This window comes from Anopheles nili, chromosome 3 (assembly GCF_943737925.1).
Source record: "Anopheles nili chromosome 3, idAnoNiliSN_F5_01, whole genome shotgun sequence".
Taxonomy (NCBI): Eukaryota; Metazoa; Arthropoda; class Insecta; order Diptera; family Culicidae; genus Anopheles; species Anopheles nili.
The window spans coordinates 2,460,119-2,479,405 of record NC_071292.1 but is presented as its reverse complement, the minus strand read 5'-3'; the positions used below and the strand labels follow the sequence as shown (position 1 = coordinate 2,479,405).

Below are 19,287 nucleotides of genomic sequence, written 5' to 3'. Positions count from 1 at the left end.
TGACTTTCGTTTCGGCGCGAGTTCACCATCTTCTCGACGTTCGCTTGAGCCTGCTGCGCGAAATGCTTCACTGTGAGGTGGATTCCAACATTCTTGCACACACACGCACCGTACGGACCGCTCTCGGTTCGCTTTGGTTTCGTCTTTCTCCGTTTGGAGCTTTTTGTGTGCGCTCTCGTTCGCTCTTGTGCGCATTTTCGCTCTCACTCCGGTCCTGCGGTGGATGGCACTTTTCCTCCGGCCGTCGGAGGAAATCACTTTTCTTCCCACCGATCGTGGCTCGCTCGCGATCATTCGCGTCTCGACCAGCGAACCGGGCGGCCGCAGAAGCTTTGCGACAATCTTCCTTCTTCGAAACTCCACGATCGCGATCCACAAGTGCGATCGGAAGTGTGCTGTGTTTGCGCGTGTGTTTGTGTGTGCAAGTGTAAAGTCCGCGTGGTGTGTGCAAGGGCTTTGAGAGAGGGTTGGCTATTTTTTAAGGCAAATTACCATCGGATAGGGCTCCCGAGTAGCCGGAAAGTCCGTGTGCGCTTTCCCATCATTTCGGCAGAGGTTCGGTGCGCAAAGTGCAGAGATCAAAATGATTGATGATGATGAAGTTTGCTATCGACCGATCGCTAATGTGCCGTTGCCGGTTCGGTGTGCGGCCCAGCAGTGAGAGCGATTGATTCAGTGTGCGCTCGTTCGAGAGGTGGAAAGATTATTTACGCACGATTGCTACGAAATTGTGGCGAAAAACAACAATACTGTTGCCCAAAGCTCAGGCCCAAAGCTTGCGAGTTGTTGATTGAGTCCTTGTGAGCGTTCTCTAGTGTGTGGAGTGTGAGTGATCTGTGTCTCGATTGAATGAAGAACGATTCTAAAGCGTACACGAAAGAGTTCTACAACTGATCAACAAAAGCTTCGAAAAGATCGCGATGCATTTCGAGCGACGCCACCCGACGGTTGGTCCTCCAAAAGGATCATCGATGTTGGGAACTTTCTGCACGACGCTGTTGATTGCATTCTTGGCGGCGACGCAGTTCCCGTTCGCTGATGGTTATCGCATGCAGCGGACTCGTAAGTGCCTGGGCGGGTAATTTAATTTAATGGATTTAAATTTTACCGATTTCTCGGAGTGCCGGTGCGAGCCTTTTCACGAGAGGTGTAATGTTGAGATAAGCGATAAGCGTGAGTTTATTCCTCACAAAAGTTAATAGCTTGAACGGCAAAGCAAAGAGTACCGTTTCGTTTGGTTTTGGGTGCTTTTAAAGTGCCGCTAAAGAGTATTATTTTCATTAACACTGACAATCGGGCCGTATTAAAGAGCGATTTTAGAACAAATTTTCGAACGGCTGCGTTTGGTTGAGCTGCTCTTATTTGTAGCATGGAGCATGCTTAAAGTTATATTTAGCTCAAAGCCAGCGCCATTGGACCGTTTGCATAATTTAATGCTTCCTTCCGGCTCAGCTTAAGACCCAAATTTGCTCGTCTTGCTTTGGGTCATTCTTTATTTGCTTGATCGTCTCAAGATAGCCGACCCCCGAAAAGATCGTCGGTTCATTATACTTGCAGATTTGGAGGGCTGACATGCACTTTGGGCACTTTAAATAATGTTCTCGTGCTGTTAAAGTCTTTCCTTTCGGCCGAGAGGAAATGGGCTCGTTCTGGGACCATGTTTCATGCGAAACGTTCCACGAAAATGCGAGCACAAGGGTCGAACCGCGGGAAAAGCCGTGCTACGAAAATGATAAAAAACGCTCCCAGCTTCTGGAGCGTGTCTATCGTTGGGGTGTTTGCCTTTTTTTCGGCCCCGAGAAGGTTCGTAAACCTCCCGCCGTGGGTGGATGATCTTGAAGAGTAAAATGAAAAGACGCATCGTACAAATTAGTACCTCTCGGGGTGCTTTTGCGGAAGCGGTTTTTTCATTTCGTTTGCGCATTTCCAGAACGGGCTTGTCAGTTTTCGAGCATCTTGACAGCAGCTGCGCGTTTGGGCGTTGCAAGTTGTGAGTGATTTTCCCCGATGAGGGCGAATAGCTAGCACTAAGCGCTTAATTCTCGACCAAGCTTACCGGTTGCTTAACGGACAGGAAACATCCCATCTGCTGGCTGAGCGATAGGAAGCACTAATCGGCGATCGGCCACACGCACCCATGAAACTCCCTCGTGGGCTCGAGCAGTCTTTGGTTTCACTTTTGCCCGTGTTTATAACAACCACCAACCGATTAATACCACTATCTATTCTGGTGTATCTGCACGCCCAGTTGCGAGTCTCAACGCCATCGGAAGCAGATAATTTCCGTGCGCACAATTATGATCCCGGATCCCGTTTGCGTTATCGACCGAGCTGGTAAATGATCACTCTGGCGCGCAGGTGTGGCGCAAATACTACGGGTCCTGATGGTGCTAATTGAATCAGGCGCTCATGCCCAGCAGGGCCAATTTGGGTGCTTGACTGAAAAAGAGCCTCAAGAGGTGGCCTGTTAATTGGTAAGGCTTATTGTAATGATGCACTTGCCTGCTGGGTACGGAAGAGGTAATTAAAATGGCCTGTGATCGAATTAATTCCCGCTTTTCGATCGACCGGCGGGATTCGTCTCACCAAACGGAGCCGTTTTGGCGCGTTAATGATATTTTCCAACATTTCACATTGCCGGGACTACCGTTAGGATTATGTTAACCGGTGGGTCAGCCTTCCCTCGAGCGGTTTTAAAACGTTAAAAATTAAACCACGGCATCGAATACCGGCCACGAGCCGGTCGAGCAGGAACACGACTCGGTTGTGTTGGCCACCGAAAAGCACTTTCACGCTTCCCGTTGCATCCACGCGATCCCATGGGAAGAAAAATCGTTCGGGAATCCGGGCCACGGGTCCGTTTCTGGGTGGATTTGGTGTGTAATCGTGCGCGCATGTGAAAGAAGCCCCAGGCTGAGGGCAAACCCAGGCCCAAGCCATCGTACGGGCGTGGAAAAGAAGCACAACAAAACTAGATTAAACGATCCAGTGCAAAAAAATAAAGAGCAACTCAGCAGGAGGAAAAACCTTGACCAGCACGGGTCCACCTGTGGCCGAGGCCTCATTTCGAATGCCAGGCGTTTGGCTGAAGGGAGTCCACGAGGAAGCATGTACAAATTAATTGAATACAAAACTACACGCCGTCTGTTACACCAACAACCCTGTGTAGTGCTTTTCCCATCGTCCTTCGCCAATTGGCTACCCGAACGGGGGGCTCAAACGAATCGATCCCGAGAAAAGACTGCAGCTTTTTGTATGCACCCGAGAGTGCAGCGAGTTTCCCAACTGGGTCAGCTCAGGCTGCTTTCGTTTCATTCTACCCGAACGATCGGAATGTGGCCCAGCGAACGTCTTCACCTAGGGTTGTACGTAATCATGAATACCTTGGCTAACTAGCCGCGGAATACTTGCCGTGTGTTTGTTGCGCAGTTTTTTTGCGCTTCCCGGTGGAATGCGTTTAGGATGGAAGAGAGCAAAAGTAAGTCTGCGGTGTACAATCATTAATTAAATCTTTCTCGCCTGGTGTACGGTGGTGGAGAGTAGCACTTGTTGTGGAGATGTTTATCTGCTTGGTGTTTTTTTTTGTAATACCATCCAGATGGGCTATCTGGTCAGAAGTGTGTATGATGGATATTAGAGGTTTTAAAGAGGAATCTTTTACCAAGAAGATGACCCGAATTGAACGAGAAGAGGCACTCTGACAACTGGTTATGCAAAATGTTCTTCTCTCGTAGCGTGTTTGCTGAAGGCGAAAACGAAGAACTTCAACGATCGATCCAGCGACGAACGGTCGATTGTTTGTTTATGTCGCGCTTTTTTTCTCCAGCTTAAACATCAAACTTCTTCAGCAAGGCATTACGCAAACCGTGCTCTAACGTGCTCGGTAGGACGATCTGTTCCATTGTGCCACCGCGTGTGTATTACGAGAACGATCACACATGATGACATGGTTTCATGCATCAGCACTTATTTTTTCATTTTCTTCCATAATGTTGCCACTCAAACGTCATCTTTTCTCTTGTTTGCAAACTTGTATCGCGTTGGTGGCTCGCGCTCGCGCAGATCCGCGTGTGTGGCGATCGCGCGCAAAAAAAACGAAACCAGAATGTGACCTGCATTTTCCTGCACCTTACGGTGGTGGTGAATGAATGCCACACTGCTTCCACCACGGTGTAGGGCAGGGCCGGAAGGAAAGTGGTCCATCGTGGAGGGCACACACGTAGCGAATGCAAATTAGTTCTCGCAATGGTTCGCAAGCCGCGATCAGCGAGCGATCATTTTGCTTCGTTTCGTTTTGTGAACAGCAACCATAATTTTCCAACGGCCGACGCATTATCTTGCGCCTGCGGTGGTTGGCATAATGGACTAGGGGTGGTGAAAACGAACGACCCCCACAAACAACTCGTCCCTCCCTGGTTGGTAGAGGACCACCGCCGGAGAGTGTGAAATTATCGTGTGCTAAATATTATTATGCTCGCGCGTACCGTCCACCCGCAGGGCCTCGTTGGGGTTTCGAGAGTCAGCAGGGCGGCAATAGGGGTTGGAATTTTTTCCACTGCATCTTCAACCCCACTGGGAGGTACGCACCCGATGCCTGGTGGGCTGATGACAACGTACGCGACGATTGGGAACGCCTCGACACTTTCGGGTGTGGGTCGGTGAAAGACTTAAGCGGGAAGTAAAACAGGTTCGACTCGGCTCACATTATGTATTCCGATGACTCAAATTCCCTCGGGCACGAACGGGCGCGTCCTCATGCATGGGATGCAGTTTTGGGCTCTGGTGGTTCTTTCAACACGAGGTGATCGCAGATGATCGTGTGGCCTTTTCTCGACTCGACCCAACCACCCTGAAGGGCCGTAAATGGGTGCTTTAAATCGATAGCCCTTCGGGACCATAAATCCAGCCGGTGCGCGAACAGACCTGGTCCTGGTTGGACGGCTGGCGGCGATAAGTGGAGCTTTAGCCGCTGGACGCCCGATGACCGTAAACAATCGGGAAAAAGTGGGAAAAATGCTCACGACGACGCCCCTCAGGGGTGCCTGTTTTAATGGGTTTGTCTTGCGAATTGGCTGTGGATGTTACTTTTTTTTTCCCGCGCATCGTTGTTCCTTGCCGAAGAGCTACGTTAAATGTAAACCACATGGAAGAAGGTGCAGTTTGATTCCGGCCGACCGATGTAGCCTGGGAAGCAAAAGGGCGTTTGATGATCGAGCAACAATCGTCAGAGACGATCTTCTGGCATCTTTGGGTGTTGTAAAACGATTAGCTTTGATGAAATATTTATTACGCGCGCTTCATAAACGGTTACTTTTTATGAATTCTTCCAAACGGCGAATTGAATTGGATTGTATAAATATTTATACCAAAAGCGAACGGGTCGGCACGAAGAAGCAAACGTGAAGCAGATAATGAATGTATTATTGACAGCACGTGTCGGAATATGTTATTCGCACAACAGCATGCTCCACTCCGCACATTAATCAAACAATGTAATTTAGATAAACGGAGACGGCGAAAATGGGAACATGTTCCGTTTTACTTTTCATCCCACCACCCCCAACGGTGCGCCATTTCACTCCAAGCAGCACTTCGAACCGGCTTTCGCTTCCCAAAAAGCATCGATTATTCGAGCTTGACAGGTGGAGGTTTTTGTTTGTTTCGTGTGCGAAACAAAGCTCCGCCAAAGAAACAAAAAACCCGCCATCCTCCAAGGCACTCTCGCAGATCGCGGGAAAAATCGTGGCACCGCGTCGCCTACTTAACGGCGTGCTGAAGCGAATTGATTTTGTGCCCTAATGACAAGGCCCTTCGGGGGGCCGGGCACATGCAAACCGAGAGAAAACCCGCCCCTACGCGAGTGGGCGTCAAGAATGGCGCTGACGCGGGTGCAAAGCAAAAACAAACACCGACCTGCCAGCCGGAAAGTGAAGCGCAGAAGGAGAAACCGATTTCAAGAGGCACGTCCGAAGCGAAAGAATGCGCGAGTTGAATGCGCGGTTGAATGAAGAAAAGACCCTCCACACCGAGCACCGAGCGTCCTAGTGGCTGGTGCTGCCCTGCTGCGAAATCTAGGACACTACGATGAGTGGGCAAATTGGCCCCAGGCCCCAGGTCTTTCGGGCTTTTGGGGCCGGTTTGGAGCGGTTGATCGAGTCACCCGCAAGCGAAAACTGGCCCCGGTTGGCTGTCAGTGTCAGTGTCAGTTGGAAATATGGGTTACGTTAAGCTGCGCCCGTGTGGCGGAAGCTGGAACCATCTGTTTGCTAATCATTTCGCGCGATCGCACACCCAATTAGACACCGCACACGTGGTTCGATGAACCCATCCTGGCCTGCCGCGTGTGACGTAAAGACCCCGGTGTGGCGGAAGTCCGCGTTTGGAGTGCAATCGACTGGTGGGTCTTGGGGCCTTGATCATGGACTACTTTCGCGCCACGTTGACCCCCATCGGAGACAGGCCGCCCGAAAACCGGCCGATTGGACTCGATCGGGTCGGGAGCTTTTGTTGGCCGGCGAGTCCGGTTCGTTCCGCTCGCAGTGCAGGGTTTCGTTTGGGGCTTTTGGGAGGCTGGTTGTTTTTTTTTTGTTGCCATCGAATTTCAATCGACCCCGTCGATTCTTTGCGTTGGAAAGCTGTTGTAAATGGTTTGATTATTTTCGGCCATTTTCGTGAAACGACCGATCAAGATAGCGAGCGCTGAGGGAAATTACCGGGAAATGGGCCTATCAACGGTGCGATCGATGGATGGTGATTTTTTTTTCTTGTTGGCCCTCCTCGTCGAGCCATTAGCCGATCAGCGATCGTTAGATCGATTTCGATTTTCTTTGCCGCTGCTTGGTGTGAGAGCTTTTTTTTAAAACGCTTACAGGCTGTGTAACAGAAACTCGAATTCGGGATGAATCAGGATTGGAAATCGCATACCTATTATTATTCCGTCGTCTTTTCAACGCTCGGGAATGTCGAAAAGAAGAATGGAGAAGAATGTGTCACCGATATGATGGCGAAAAAATTTGTATATGCTCCAGCCAATGGCTGAAATGGATGAGAAATGTGTCACCTGGCTGAGGCTGATGATGGTGCCACTGATGATGGTGATCTCAACGGGTTCCTTGGTGTTGTGTATTTCATTAACGCGCCCGGCTTCTTGTCACGTTTCGGGCACTACGGGTGTGCTGGTTTTTTTGTTTTAATCTCTCCACCGGAGTGTCAATAACCGGATGACGGTGTGGTCTAGCGGTTTTTTTCCTCTGCGGTTCCAGCTTTGTCGCTTGATCAGAATTTTTAATGCTCCCACAGCCCGGGGCGGTGCTTTGGAGTATTTATGATCTTGTCGGTGTCACTTAATGATGCGCAAAAGTGGCAACAAAGCTGGCACTGCTAACGGGAGTTGATAATTACGGGCGCGCTAGGAGCTTCATATATTCGATCGGGCTCGCCAGAGCGAATATATTTCGTTGATTCGTTTCATTTCGATAGGATCGTTAAAACGAAGCACCGGAAAGAAGGAATAACACTTTTATTATGCCAACACTATTAACTTCCACCGCAGCATGATGAGCGAATTATGTCGGATCGTAAAAGCGAAAATGAACTCGATAAATATGTTGGAATCTATCTCGTTTTCAGAATCCAGCTGCTACTACAACGGAACGCACTTCATGGAAGGTTCGATCGTGCCGACCAAGGAACCTTGCTTGATGTGCAAATGCACGGATAAGACGCTTATTTGTGCGTTAAAAGTGTGCCCTGGTAGGTCTTGAGACGATCCTCAATAGCTCTAGTGCCCACCATCCAATGGTTCTGATTGATTTTTTCGTTGTAGAACAACCTATTCCACCACCAAGAGGTTGCATTTTGGTGCACAAAGCTGGCTCTTGTTGCCCTTACTTGCAGTGCTCGAAGCTGAACCTTGCACTGAAAAATCACGGTGATCGTAAGAAGCTACATTTCTTGGACTACTACGAAAAAGCGGCTCAGGAACGATTAGAAAATCCAAATTCCTACCTGCGCCGCTCAGATGATGACGAGGTGGAAGATAATGGAGGTATGGACACGATGCCAAAGCGATCGTCACGCTCTAAGTTCATATTTTCACGATGTCCTTCACTTTCAGCTTGTATCGTGAATGGAACGGTGTACAAATCTGGTTCCGCGATGGTTAGTTCATCACTCTGTTCGTACTGCTACTGCATCAATGGACGGCAGAAATGCGTGAAACCAAAGTGCGCACTGGCGAATCAAAAGTGTGCCCCCGTGTTTGTCGATTCTGCCTGCTGTCCCATCCGGTACGATTGTACTGGAAAAACTCCAATCAAAAATAGTGCAATCGAGCAGTCGAGCGAATCGGCGAACCACGTCCGGAGGATCAATAACAAGCACTACCAGCGTATGTCGGATCGTAGAGGCTATCGCAGCAACGGATGCACCGTTGGTACCCACACGTATCCGGATGGTGAGAAAATGAAGTCGGAAGATCCGTGTGAGGCGTGCTACTGCATTCGAGGACAGCGGAAGTGTACACCCAAGAAATGCGCTCCTCCTATAAAGGGCTGTACACCTCGAGTACCGCGTGGAGAGTGTTGCGCGGTTCGATACGACTGTAGTAAGTATGAGCCAACAGTGAAAGTACACTTGTACACATCCCCTTAATGCTTCTTTCTAATGAATTGCAGAGCACGGTGAACAGAAACCATTCGGACGTAAAATGGAAGACGAAGAGGAATCGTTCGACTTCTTCACTATCCTCTTTGGGCCGGATCCTGATGCACCCAAGGAGGAAGCGAAGAATGCTTCTCAGACGATTGAAGTCCCGCCAGTCACTGAGGCGGCTCCAGTAAGCACCACTTCGGAGAAGAGCTTCCTAGATTTGTTGCGGGCTGGGTTGGACTTTATCGATGACGCTGGAGAAGACGAATTGCTACTAAGTACTACCACCTCACCGGAAGTGGGCACAGTCACGTCCACGGAAGCGTCCCATGAGCTTCAAACAGTGAAAGTGGAAATCATTCAAGAGCCGCAAGCGATTTACATCGAAAAGCCGGACTTTAATTTCCCTGTAAGGAACATTCCACCGGTACCGATCATGTTTAAACCGCTGCCCAAGATTCCAACTCTTCTGATGAATGAACCGAGTTTCCAAAATCTGGAATCGGATTCTCTGCTGAAGGAAAATCTAACGGAAGTATCGAACTCTCTTACGGAAACGACCGACAAAAACGTCCCTACAACGGATGTCTACGAAGAGAAAACAGAAACGTCGTCATCGATTCCTGTGACTACTAGTACCAAAACCACCACAACTACCACTTCTACTACTATAAAACCAACAACAACAGCTAATACGAAGAAGGATAAACCTACTACAACTGCTCTTCCTAGTACTGTTAAACCAACTCCAAAGATTCCTACCGCCCCGGTCACAAGAATGCCTGTGACACGTACTACTACCACAAGTACTACAACCACTAGTACTACCACGAAACCTACTACTAGCCGTACAACGTCTACAACAGTAACTGCTTCCACCTTGAAAACGTCTACTCCGACAACAACTACAGAAATGCCACGAGACATTCCACCGAGGCACTCCACTACGAACGCTCCCTCAACTACGATAGTACCAGTAGAAGTTTCGTCAACCGCTACCAAACGAAATCTAACTGTTGTATCAAAAATAGTACCTAATATTTCGACTACCTCAGTTGAGCCGAGTACCACCATTACTCCATTGAAAAAAGTAGAATTTTCAACATCGTCTAGTTTATCTTTTAGGACATCTCCCACAAAAAGTGTAGAAAGGATCTCCTCGGTTGCGAGCTCTACAACACATAAGCCTTTGAAAACTACTTCAGCAACTATTACACCTGCATCAACGATCGTATCATCCTCGACGAAGAAACCAGCCGTGCTGGAAAGGCTGGTAGTGACTACTCCCAAGAGTGCTAGTTCCACGCCAGTCGATGTGGTGATAAAGATTGATCAGTTGGTCGATAAATCGACGGTTGAAACTATTCTCAACTCACTTAATGCCAAAATCGAAAAGGTCGCGAAAGTGACGGCTAGCGAGCCGATTATCACGACAACAATTGCTACGAAGCGACCGAATAATAAATTCGTTGGTTTCGGTCTAGCTAAGGTTTCCACACCTGTACAACCGAAGACCACAACGACCACAACAACGGAACCCATGGAATCGACTGTGTTAATCGACGAGGTGACTACTGCGGTAGTGGCTGAAAGTGAGGTTACTTCTACGGTTGAACCCGAGTCTACTACTGTGATGCGAGAAAGTACTAAGCAACCGACAGAAGAGGTTATGACGAGTACGCAACAATTCAGTGAGAGTGAGGAATCAACAACGATGACATCAACCATCTCATCGGAATCTTCGACGATTCCAGAAGACTTTACTGAGACCACAACGGAACAGATGGATTCGATGGTCACCTCTAACACGGAATCATCCCATGAGGCATTGAGAACGGAACTGTTCATTGCAGAGAATAATGATACCATCACTACCACTCCAGCAACTACACCTGTAGCTCCCACAAAGCTTACAACCCCTCCGAGTCGTCCAGCAAATCCATTGAAGGAAAACAATCTGCTCTCGGTGCTGCTCAGTGGCCTTTCGAACATCTTCGATGCGACGAAGAACGACTCGGGTAAGCAGTCGCAGAAAAACCGCACCGAATATAGACCCCTTACACCGAAACCGATACCGATCAGCGGGTTCCATAAGATCAGCAATATTCCCTCGATTTTGGAAACGGATGTTGGCCTGGACTACGACGAGCCAACGTTGCCACCAAGTTTGCCTAATCTAAAGATTATTCCATTCCTGCCGGCTGACGCCGTGAAAAAGAACGATCCTCCTAAGCCAGCGAATATCATTCCGCCGACGTATACGTACTTCAAGAACCACCCCAACAATTATCCGATTGTGAACGACCCGTACGAGGTTCCGACGGCCTATGGAATGGGCAGCGAACATGAAATACTTCATCCTGGATTGACGTACAAGACACACGCTAAGCCGATGACTGAGTACGAGTATACGTACGATCCTGCGATCAACTACCCGGCGTTGACGGAGAATTACGACATCGATGCTAAGAATGGATACTACAACACCAAAATCATTCGCGATAAGTACGATACGGTGGACGAAACGGACTATGATTATGACACGGACACCATTCACAAGTACGCAGAGCATCCACAGAAGCAGGATTTGTTCAAGAACGAGTTGAAAAAGTTCATCCCCACCAAGTACGAAGTACCGCAGGAGGGAACGTACGTGCCGGTGTACGACAAGTACGGTGTGGGTTATCCTGAGAAAAATGTGTACTATACCAACCACAAGGAGTTAGCATATGGCGGAGCGAAGCTGGACAAGGTGCAAGCGAGCACCGATAATCCGCTGTTTCGCATCGATGGAACCGATATGAGCGGGTTCTCTCCTCCGACGAAGACGGAAGGTTTGTAAAAGTCATCCCAATTTGTTGGACATTCTTGATGATTGGGTGTATTTCCTTTTCAGGTGGATTCGTACCAAAAGAGCCCATCAAGGATGAGTTCTACTACGAGAGCTACGCAACGACACCATTCCCGACTGGTGAACTGTCGACAGACGATCACCACGTGAAGTTACCATATAACGTCTCATCAACCAGTTCCTATGGAGGTAAGAGTTTGGGAGATGGATTGACGCTGTAGGTACAGTATGTGATCGTGTGCTTTTTTCTGCTTTTTAGCAACCCCAGCCAATCCGTTCATCGATGTCATTCGAACGGAGCCAGCACCTCCGTTGATGTCACTGATCGAGGACAAGGAGAAGCTACTGTCGAATCTGCAATCGCATAACGCTTCCCTGGAGGATCTTCTGGGTGACTCCGACGAAGGAAGCGATGAATACGAGAAGCAGATCATATCGATAACGACCGACGTGAACTATTTGTCCTCCGTTTCTCATGAAGAAACCGCAACTCACCGTACGACACCGTCGAAGCCAAACTTTACCGGTTTCGAGCTCAACTTCCCCGTATCGGTAGACCACTCGGTAGAACCCATCTCGGCGACTTCCAAGCCGACGACCAACAGCGACTCGAGCCATGAACCCGAACCAAGTGGAATGTTTAGCCTCGAGAACATGTTGAACTTTTTGTTGCGTGAAGAAGATCCCATTCACGAGAACAAACTGCGGAACGGCACTGGTGGCGATGCGGCTTCCTCTAGCTTGGCGGATGGAATTCCACCGTTTAAAACGTTGCCCTCTCGCTTGACGTCGGTGTACGATCCTTCTGTGGGGCTTGAGACTTCTCTTGGTGAGGTGAAACCTCCTTCAGACGAGGAACTACACGATGGTACGGTCACACTGAAGGTAGAGAGCGCTAAAAACGACACGAAGGCGCTTTATCGACCATCGCTGTTGGACCTGCCGTTCCTTAACCCAGGATTCCACACGAAGCCCATCAATCAACCGGAACCGGACACGGAATCACAGAACGAGCTGGATCGGTACGGGTATGGTGTTTCCGAACGGCACACCGATCAGTACCAGGTGATCGCAGGTGGTGCTCCTAGCATCAACGCGAACTCGTACGTTGTTAACCCGGTGGACATCAACAAACTGAAGCAGCATCATTCCGAGGGCACGGCTGAGATTACCATGAAGTCTAAGGTGAAGGATACGGTGGGCATTCTGAAGCTGGCCGGGTGCAACATTTACGGACGGATGTACCGGGTAGGCAGGATCATATCTGAGCTGTCTGGACCGTGTCTCGAGTGCAAATGTACCGAGGTCGGTGTCCATTGCACTCCATTGGACTGCAGAAGGCGGCGATAGGCGATAGGCGAAGACCATGTCGGTCTGGAGCATTCTGGAGTGCTCGAAATAGGTTACACAGGTGCGAACGGGTGTTCAGTAATATTACAGTGTACAGGTGTGTAAGCGTGGACCGTACGTCCACCGTATGAATGGGAACGCTGCTGGATGGATGTGAGTGAATGGGAGTTACTGTGATTTTCGTGATATTAATCTGTAGTTTTAAGCCACCGGCAAGGTGGACGGGTGTCTTCGAATCGTAGACGCAAACCATATCACGGTACGGTATCGATCACGCAACGAAGAACTTCAGGTTGTGGCTCGCTGCGATACCGACAGGTGACCGCAGCGCTACCGGGTTGAGCCGGAAGGCTTTCTTTTAGTTTGGAAGATGCATCCTTCCTGCCGGAAGTGGTATTCGATTTTCGGTCGCTTCGAGCCCTCGGACTTGAATATCTCTTCCGGGGGAATGGCGTCTCTAGGGTAAGGTTGAAGGTGTGCTTCACCTTCAGGTGACTCTCTATCTCCTTTTCTCTCTCGTAGCACTAAGAACTATGTTCGGATGTAAGACGAATAAACGTACCGTAACGCGAAATGGCGAATAAAATCTTTCATAAATGGCCGCTCTTATTGTATACTGTACAATTGAATTCGAGTAGAAAAGCTAGCGTTTCGAAACTTAACTTATTGACTACGTTCCCGGCACTGGCCCTTATGGCTAAAGGATCTCAATCACATGATTCCGGTCGAGGTTATAGAGCACGGTGCAGCCTATCCACGCCACCAGAAGCGCGATGGCTAGGTAGCGCAGTAGTCTGAAAACCGTGATCATACCGCACGACTCGGGTTGTACTTTGGACTTGTAGATGACGAAACCGATCAGCAGACCACAGATGGCGCCACTGATGTGTGCCGCAACGCCAATTCGCGGTTGCAGGTTCCCTTTGGTAAGGCAGTGTCGAATGGAGTACATGATGTCGCTGATGCACAGCATCAGCACGGCAGCTAGCCGATAGAAGCGATAAGACAGCGAGCGAAAGTTCTGCAAACCGTTGGGTTGGAATAACGATAAGTACAGAACGTGATGGGGTCAAACTTTGCCTTACTCACCAGGATGATATGTGGGATATGGCTCACGAGCAAACAATACACTCCGGCTGAAGCTCCGACCATCAGCGAAGGCTCGAATATGGAAGCACCCAATCCACCGGCCATTACGCCGGCGAAGTACGTGAACAGCACCCTTAAATGGCCCTGTTCCGTCTCCAGTGGAAATCCTACGAGGATCTACAACAGGCACAGCTTGATCATGAGAAGAGAGATCTTAAAGGAACAAGATTGAAGCTCGCTTACCTGAATGATGATGTTAAGCACCAAATGTATATTCCCGGCGTGCAGAAATGTGTACGTCACAAATCGCCAAATCTGTGGAAGATAGTCACCACAAGCACAATGTGTAAATGGCGATTTTTGTGAAGCTAGGAACTGGGATCAGGAATACCACATACCTCGTGCTGTTTCACTGGTGAGAATATGAGTTTCTGATGCAGGGCAGCGTTGTTGAGTTTAAAGATAGCTATCTGTGGAAGAGCACAAGAGTATAAACATCGGACATGATAACTCACTGGAGCACTTGCTAGTAATCAGAAACGTAACAGGCTAAAGAACTACTCGTAAATTCTACAAAAAACATCACTGAAAACCGCAATAAGCCGGACCATCAATAACCCGTATCGACGTGTGCGCCTGCGAAAGTATCCTTCCTATGGGGTACGGAAACGTGAGCAATACACCCTCGTAAATCTAAATATGTTCTAATGACCCCACGCGAACACCGCCGGGCTGCCCTCCCAACAACACAAGCACCGGTTGGGGCCGGCTGGGGAATGTAAACTGGCGTAGTTTGATTTATGTAAACGCGCAGTCATCAGCCCCGGCGCATGGGACGTCCAAAAATCCAGGATGCACACCCGAAACCGCCTTTCGTATCAAATTTCTAGTAGAATCACCCACACATCGCCCTTATTGGGGCTTGCGATCGTCACCATGACGGATTGATGGGAGCCGGAAGGGCCATTTGCTAGGATTGGTGTTTTACGAGTTCTTTATTTTCCACCGCTTTATTTTCGTATGCCTAATGGCGAGGACGCGATGAGACCGCTGGAAGCTCAGTGACCGGGCAGTCACGGCGTTTATTTCAACCGAAAATACTTTGTTAGGGCCCCGATCTGGGCCAACGGTTTTACGTTCCGCTGTAAATCGAAACCAGTTTCGCGGACACCGATGCAGCTGCGTTCGGTGCAGCTAATTATGTCACGGGAGTCGCAAAGTCGATTCCAAGGATTTTCCACGCGCACTGGTGCATCGTCTCTCCTTCGTCTTCGGTGGGTCAGCGAATGCAGTTCGGAAAGCTAACACGAAAATCAAAGCAGGCCACAAAATCAGGGCAAATTGCAGGGTGCGTTGATGGGACAGTTTGATGGCTTTCCACGTGTGTGCGAGCGAGCGTGTGTGTGTGTGCGGTCACCGAAGCCATACCCAGTCCGTCAGGGTTACGCGATAAAGAACAAAGGCCGTTACGGTGGCTGTTTCTGCTGGTACAATGTCCCGTGGGGGTTGACGGACACTAAATAGCGACGCTCCACAAAGGGCCTATGGTCGCACAAAAATCCCTTTTAATCTCGCGCAACGATTTGTTGCGATATTGGCACTGGGAGGTGCAGCGTCATTGAGCTGATCGCGTGGCGCATTGTTAGTTTGGCCGATTTGGAGACAAAGTGAACACATTAGACAAGGGAGTGAGAGAGAGAGAGAGAGAGAGAGAGAGAGAGAGATAGCTCAGGAAGTAGAAGCTGTCATTGATGGATCAATCGGGGTACGAGGAAACTAGCGCGTTACGCAGCGTGCGCCACAATCGATGAAGCTGTTCCCGATTCACACCGTGACCCAGTGGCAACGGTTGTTACGACGGTGATGGGTAAATATTGGATTTCGTCCGCTACGCCAATGCAGCGCCTTTGTTTACATTCCGCTGGTTTGTGTGCAGCTGGCGCGATTAGGCCGCGTTGCAACTGCACCTCTGCAGTTCACGTCATCATCCGCGTGCAGGTGGCACCTGCGAGACCTCAACATGCAGTTGCTAGTGGCTGACATTGCCCCGCTGGGGTGCCGTGAGTTGGCGCGTTCCTTCGCGAGCCAGCTAAAGGTTGCCGATTTTCCTTACAAGGGAACGGCTTTTGGAGGACGCAGCACGTGACAATCTCGCGCACGTCTCATCAATCACCCTTCGAGGGGTTCGAACCCAACAAGCCGAGCCCTAACGAGTGAGCCTTTCGGTCGGAAAGGGCCACCGATCGATCGTTCTGTGAGCAGATTATGCTCCAAATGGACGTCCATGGTAGCCGTTGCCTTCCAGGCCTGCATTTTATTGCGATTTTATTCAATCATTGTCTTTGTCAGTGCCACCCATCCATAATTGGTTTAGAGGAGAATGAACGAGCGGCATCAGATAAGGGCAACCGTCAAGACGCCGAGGACACGTGTGCTGGGGCGGTCCAAACAAGCGCTCTCGGGCTTTTCTAAGAGGGGTTTGCACAGAAGAATTTGTATTAAAAGCTGAATAAACTAGGGTAGAAGGACAGTGTCTAGGGCGTCTATTACACCCGAAAACGGGAGGAAAAACCTTCCCATTAGAGCAGCGGGAGAAGCAAAAAAAACACACACAAGAACAAGCGATGTTATCTGCAGGCTTATGCTGAGAGGAAGCAAAAGAAGTTCTTCAAATATATCGCACACTCTTCGTGGGGGCAAATTTGAAGAGTTTTTTTTCCCTTCATCAATAAAGAATGAAACGAACGAGGCGAGTATCTCAGTGGCAAAAAGGGAAAATATTTACGTTCTGCGTGTTTGCGAACAGCGGTTGAAGATGGACACATTTTGGAACAACATTGACGAAACATATCGAATGGCAGTTCCGATCGAACACGGGGTAGAATGCAACAGCTGACAAGGCGTTCCGTTTACTCCCCGGATGGGTTTCCCTTCGGATGCTGAGTAATAGAGGCGCCATGCTTTGAAAAATCCCAACAAAGATGATTGTCCCTCGGTCGGTCTCGGTCGCCTGAGAGCAATGCAATGCAGTGCTCTACAATGCAAGCCATTCTGCTTGACTAAACACAATGCATTGGTTGATGCATTGGTGCAGCAAATTAGATAAATTAATAGCTCCATTCCGAGCGGTGTTTGCACGCGACCGGCCCTAGGATGTTCGAGTTCCGACGCCAGGGAACGTAAATGAGACAACCTCCGCATTCCTGAAGGTGCCTATTCCGAAGGGTATGGATTCGAAGCCGATTATGTCACAAAATTGGTCCGAAATGGCTGCTAATTGAGGCTTACGATGCCACTTTACGGCGTTTCGTCCGTATGCCGCGCTTTGTTTGAACGAGAGCTCATGTATCAGTGATGCGGCATGATTTACTTCCTTAATCTTCCCTTAGTTCGCCCTTCTCGGTCATCATTTATGTTGGCTTGTTAACGCGCGGCACGGCTTCATCTCGGGTCGGGTGTGAAAAGCTGGTGCCTTTCAGTCTGCCGGAAGGGTTCCTTTAGAAGCTCAGAGCATCCCTTCGGCAGGCTGGTGTGCCACACCCTTCATAGGCCGTTTCCCCATGCAATGAGTTTTTGACATCGATTTTTTCGCCATCTCGCGAATCCAGCGCCGGCATCTCGCTCTCGCTCTCTCTCTCTCTCTCACACGCACATCCGGCTGGCCTGTGATCCGGAAAATGTATGTCCTGCTCCTGCGGTTTCTTCGCTTTCTGGGTTAATGTACTTTCCCCGCACGCTGACACGTGCGTAGTCCTCGAACCGGGCCAGGATTCCGCGAACACGCTAGGCAACACAACGCCGGAATCGGAAGCGAAATCGTTTGACCGGAACTGCCCGAAACTGAGCACCCATTCAACCGTGGATGGGGTGAAAATATATCAGGATCACGTAAAAGACTCCCTGCGCACAATAATGCATGGAAGACTCGGCACATATGTGCGAAATGCGATAAGCTTGAGTTAAAAACGGGCTTTCGGTTTGGACTAGGCTTGATTGATTGGGCTTAGTCGGAAGTTTACACGGAAACAAGAAAGCCAACAAGAAAGGGTTGACAAGGCTGGAGTTTTTTTTTCGTACGTCTTACCTCAACCTTCTGTCACCGTCTGGCATGATTTTGGCCAAAAGAGCAAAAATCGAATTAAAAAAAATACCAACCCGCTTAGATTGAAATGCTCAACATCTTATCGTGGAGCCTGAAAATAAATGAAACCTCATCGCTGAATCGGAATTAGGTCGAACGCATCACAGTGTGAGCCCGTCATGGTGTGACTTTGATTTGTGTTGTTAGTCAAAAAAAAAAGTTGACTAATTTAACGCTCAAGGAGAAAAACCCCAAACCACAATCACGGCCTGGGGCCACAATCACGCGACTGTCAAAAATTGGAACTAGACCCCCAAATTCCAATCCCAAGCGGACCTACCTGCAGGGCACTGACAACCAACAGACACCACGGCACGGTCCAAGGGCAACACTGACGCAACTGGGCCAATTTCGTGGTCTGGCTGGTCCCGGGTTTCCGCTTCCGTCGATTCACCTTTGGCACCTTATCGACTAGTTTGGCATCGCTGTGAGAATCATCGTTACTGCTGGCACTCGATCCACTGCTACCGGTCGAGTCCTCCGAAGGTGTTCCAGACGGTGACTGCTTGCCGGTGAGACCTCGCTCCAGATCGATGGAGAAAATGAGCGCTCTTTTCGTTTCGCGCCACGCCCGACGCGTCCGTTCCAGGCTGGTATCGCTGCCGTCTGACGCACTTCCTGTCGTAGCTAGGAATGGTACTCGTTCCGGTTCCGGTTGTTTGTCGCCTTCGGTCCACGCTCGCTGACAGGTGTCCGATCCGGTGGCTTTCCCTCGATGCACCGGTACGACCTTCGCCACCGTTGACGACGTTTTGCGCGTGTCTGGCATCTCCGTTTTTGGCACACACTGTAGGGTCTCTTGGGGTTTTGTGGCAAATCGTCCAAAGTGGCCCTCAATCGGCATTTGGCACTGGCGTAGGTTGTTTATGGCATGACCCTCGTGTCGCGTAAAGGCCTACTGTGTCTGTGGCCACCCTTGTGAAAGGGTGTTTAATCTCAGTAGGCGATTAGATAAGCCCGGAGATGGTGCAGAAACACCTCATTACAGCTGATCGGAAGGCCACGGTGGCGATTAACAGAAGGTTTAGGTGCAATTATTGACTCTCACTCTCACTCTGTTGTCACAAAATGACGTTCGTTTTTTTGGTTGATTCTGAGGATTGATTTTACGATTTGTTACATTGCGCCAGCGAATGTTACGGCCACCAACGGTTCACCGGCTGCTGCGTCCGTTGGCATCGGTCATAATCGGTCCGGGTGGTCACTG

General features: G+C 49.5%; 2 protein-coding genes across 2 annotated transcripts; one reads left to right on the top strand and one right to left on the bottom strand.

Annotated features, from left to right (window-relative positions):
• Window positions 1–920: 920 nt before the first annotated feature.
• Window positions 921–12,850, top strand: LOC128727730 (uncharacterized). Its single transcript, XM_053821668.1, has 7 exons — window positions 921–1,062; window positions 7,630–7,752; window positions 7,826–8,047; window positions 8,117–8,605; window positions 8,676–11,483; window positions 11,546–11,689; window positions 11,760–12,850. The coding sequence occupies exons 1-7, from the start codon at window positions 921–923 to the stop codon at window positions 12,848–12,850; spliced, it is 5,019 nt and encodes a 1,672-aa protein (XP_053677643.1).
• Window positions 12,851–13,455: 605 nt separating this feature from the next.
• Window positions 13,456–18,849, bottom strand: LOC128725773 (rhomboid-related protein 2). Its single transcript, XM_053819544.1, has 5 exons — window positions 18,361–18,849; window positions 14,338–14,409; window positions 14,183–14,254; window positions 13,940–14,116; window positions 13,456–13,871 (listed from the first exon to the last, which is right to left on the bottom strand). The coding sequence occupies exons 1-5, from the start codon at window positions 18,847–18,849 to the stop codon at window positions 13,548–13,550; spliced, it is 1,134 nt and encodes a 377-aa protein (XP_053675519.1). The 3' UTR covers window positions 13,456–13,547.
• Window positions 18,850–19,287: the final 438 nt, after the last annotated feature.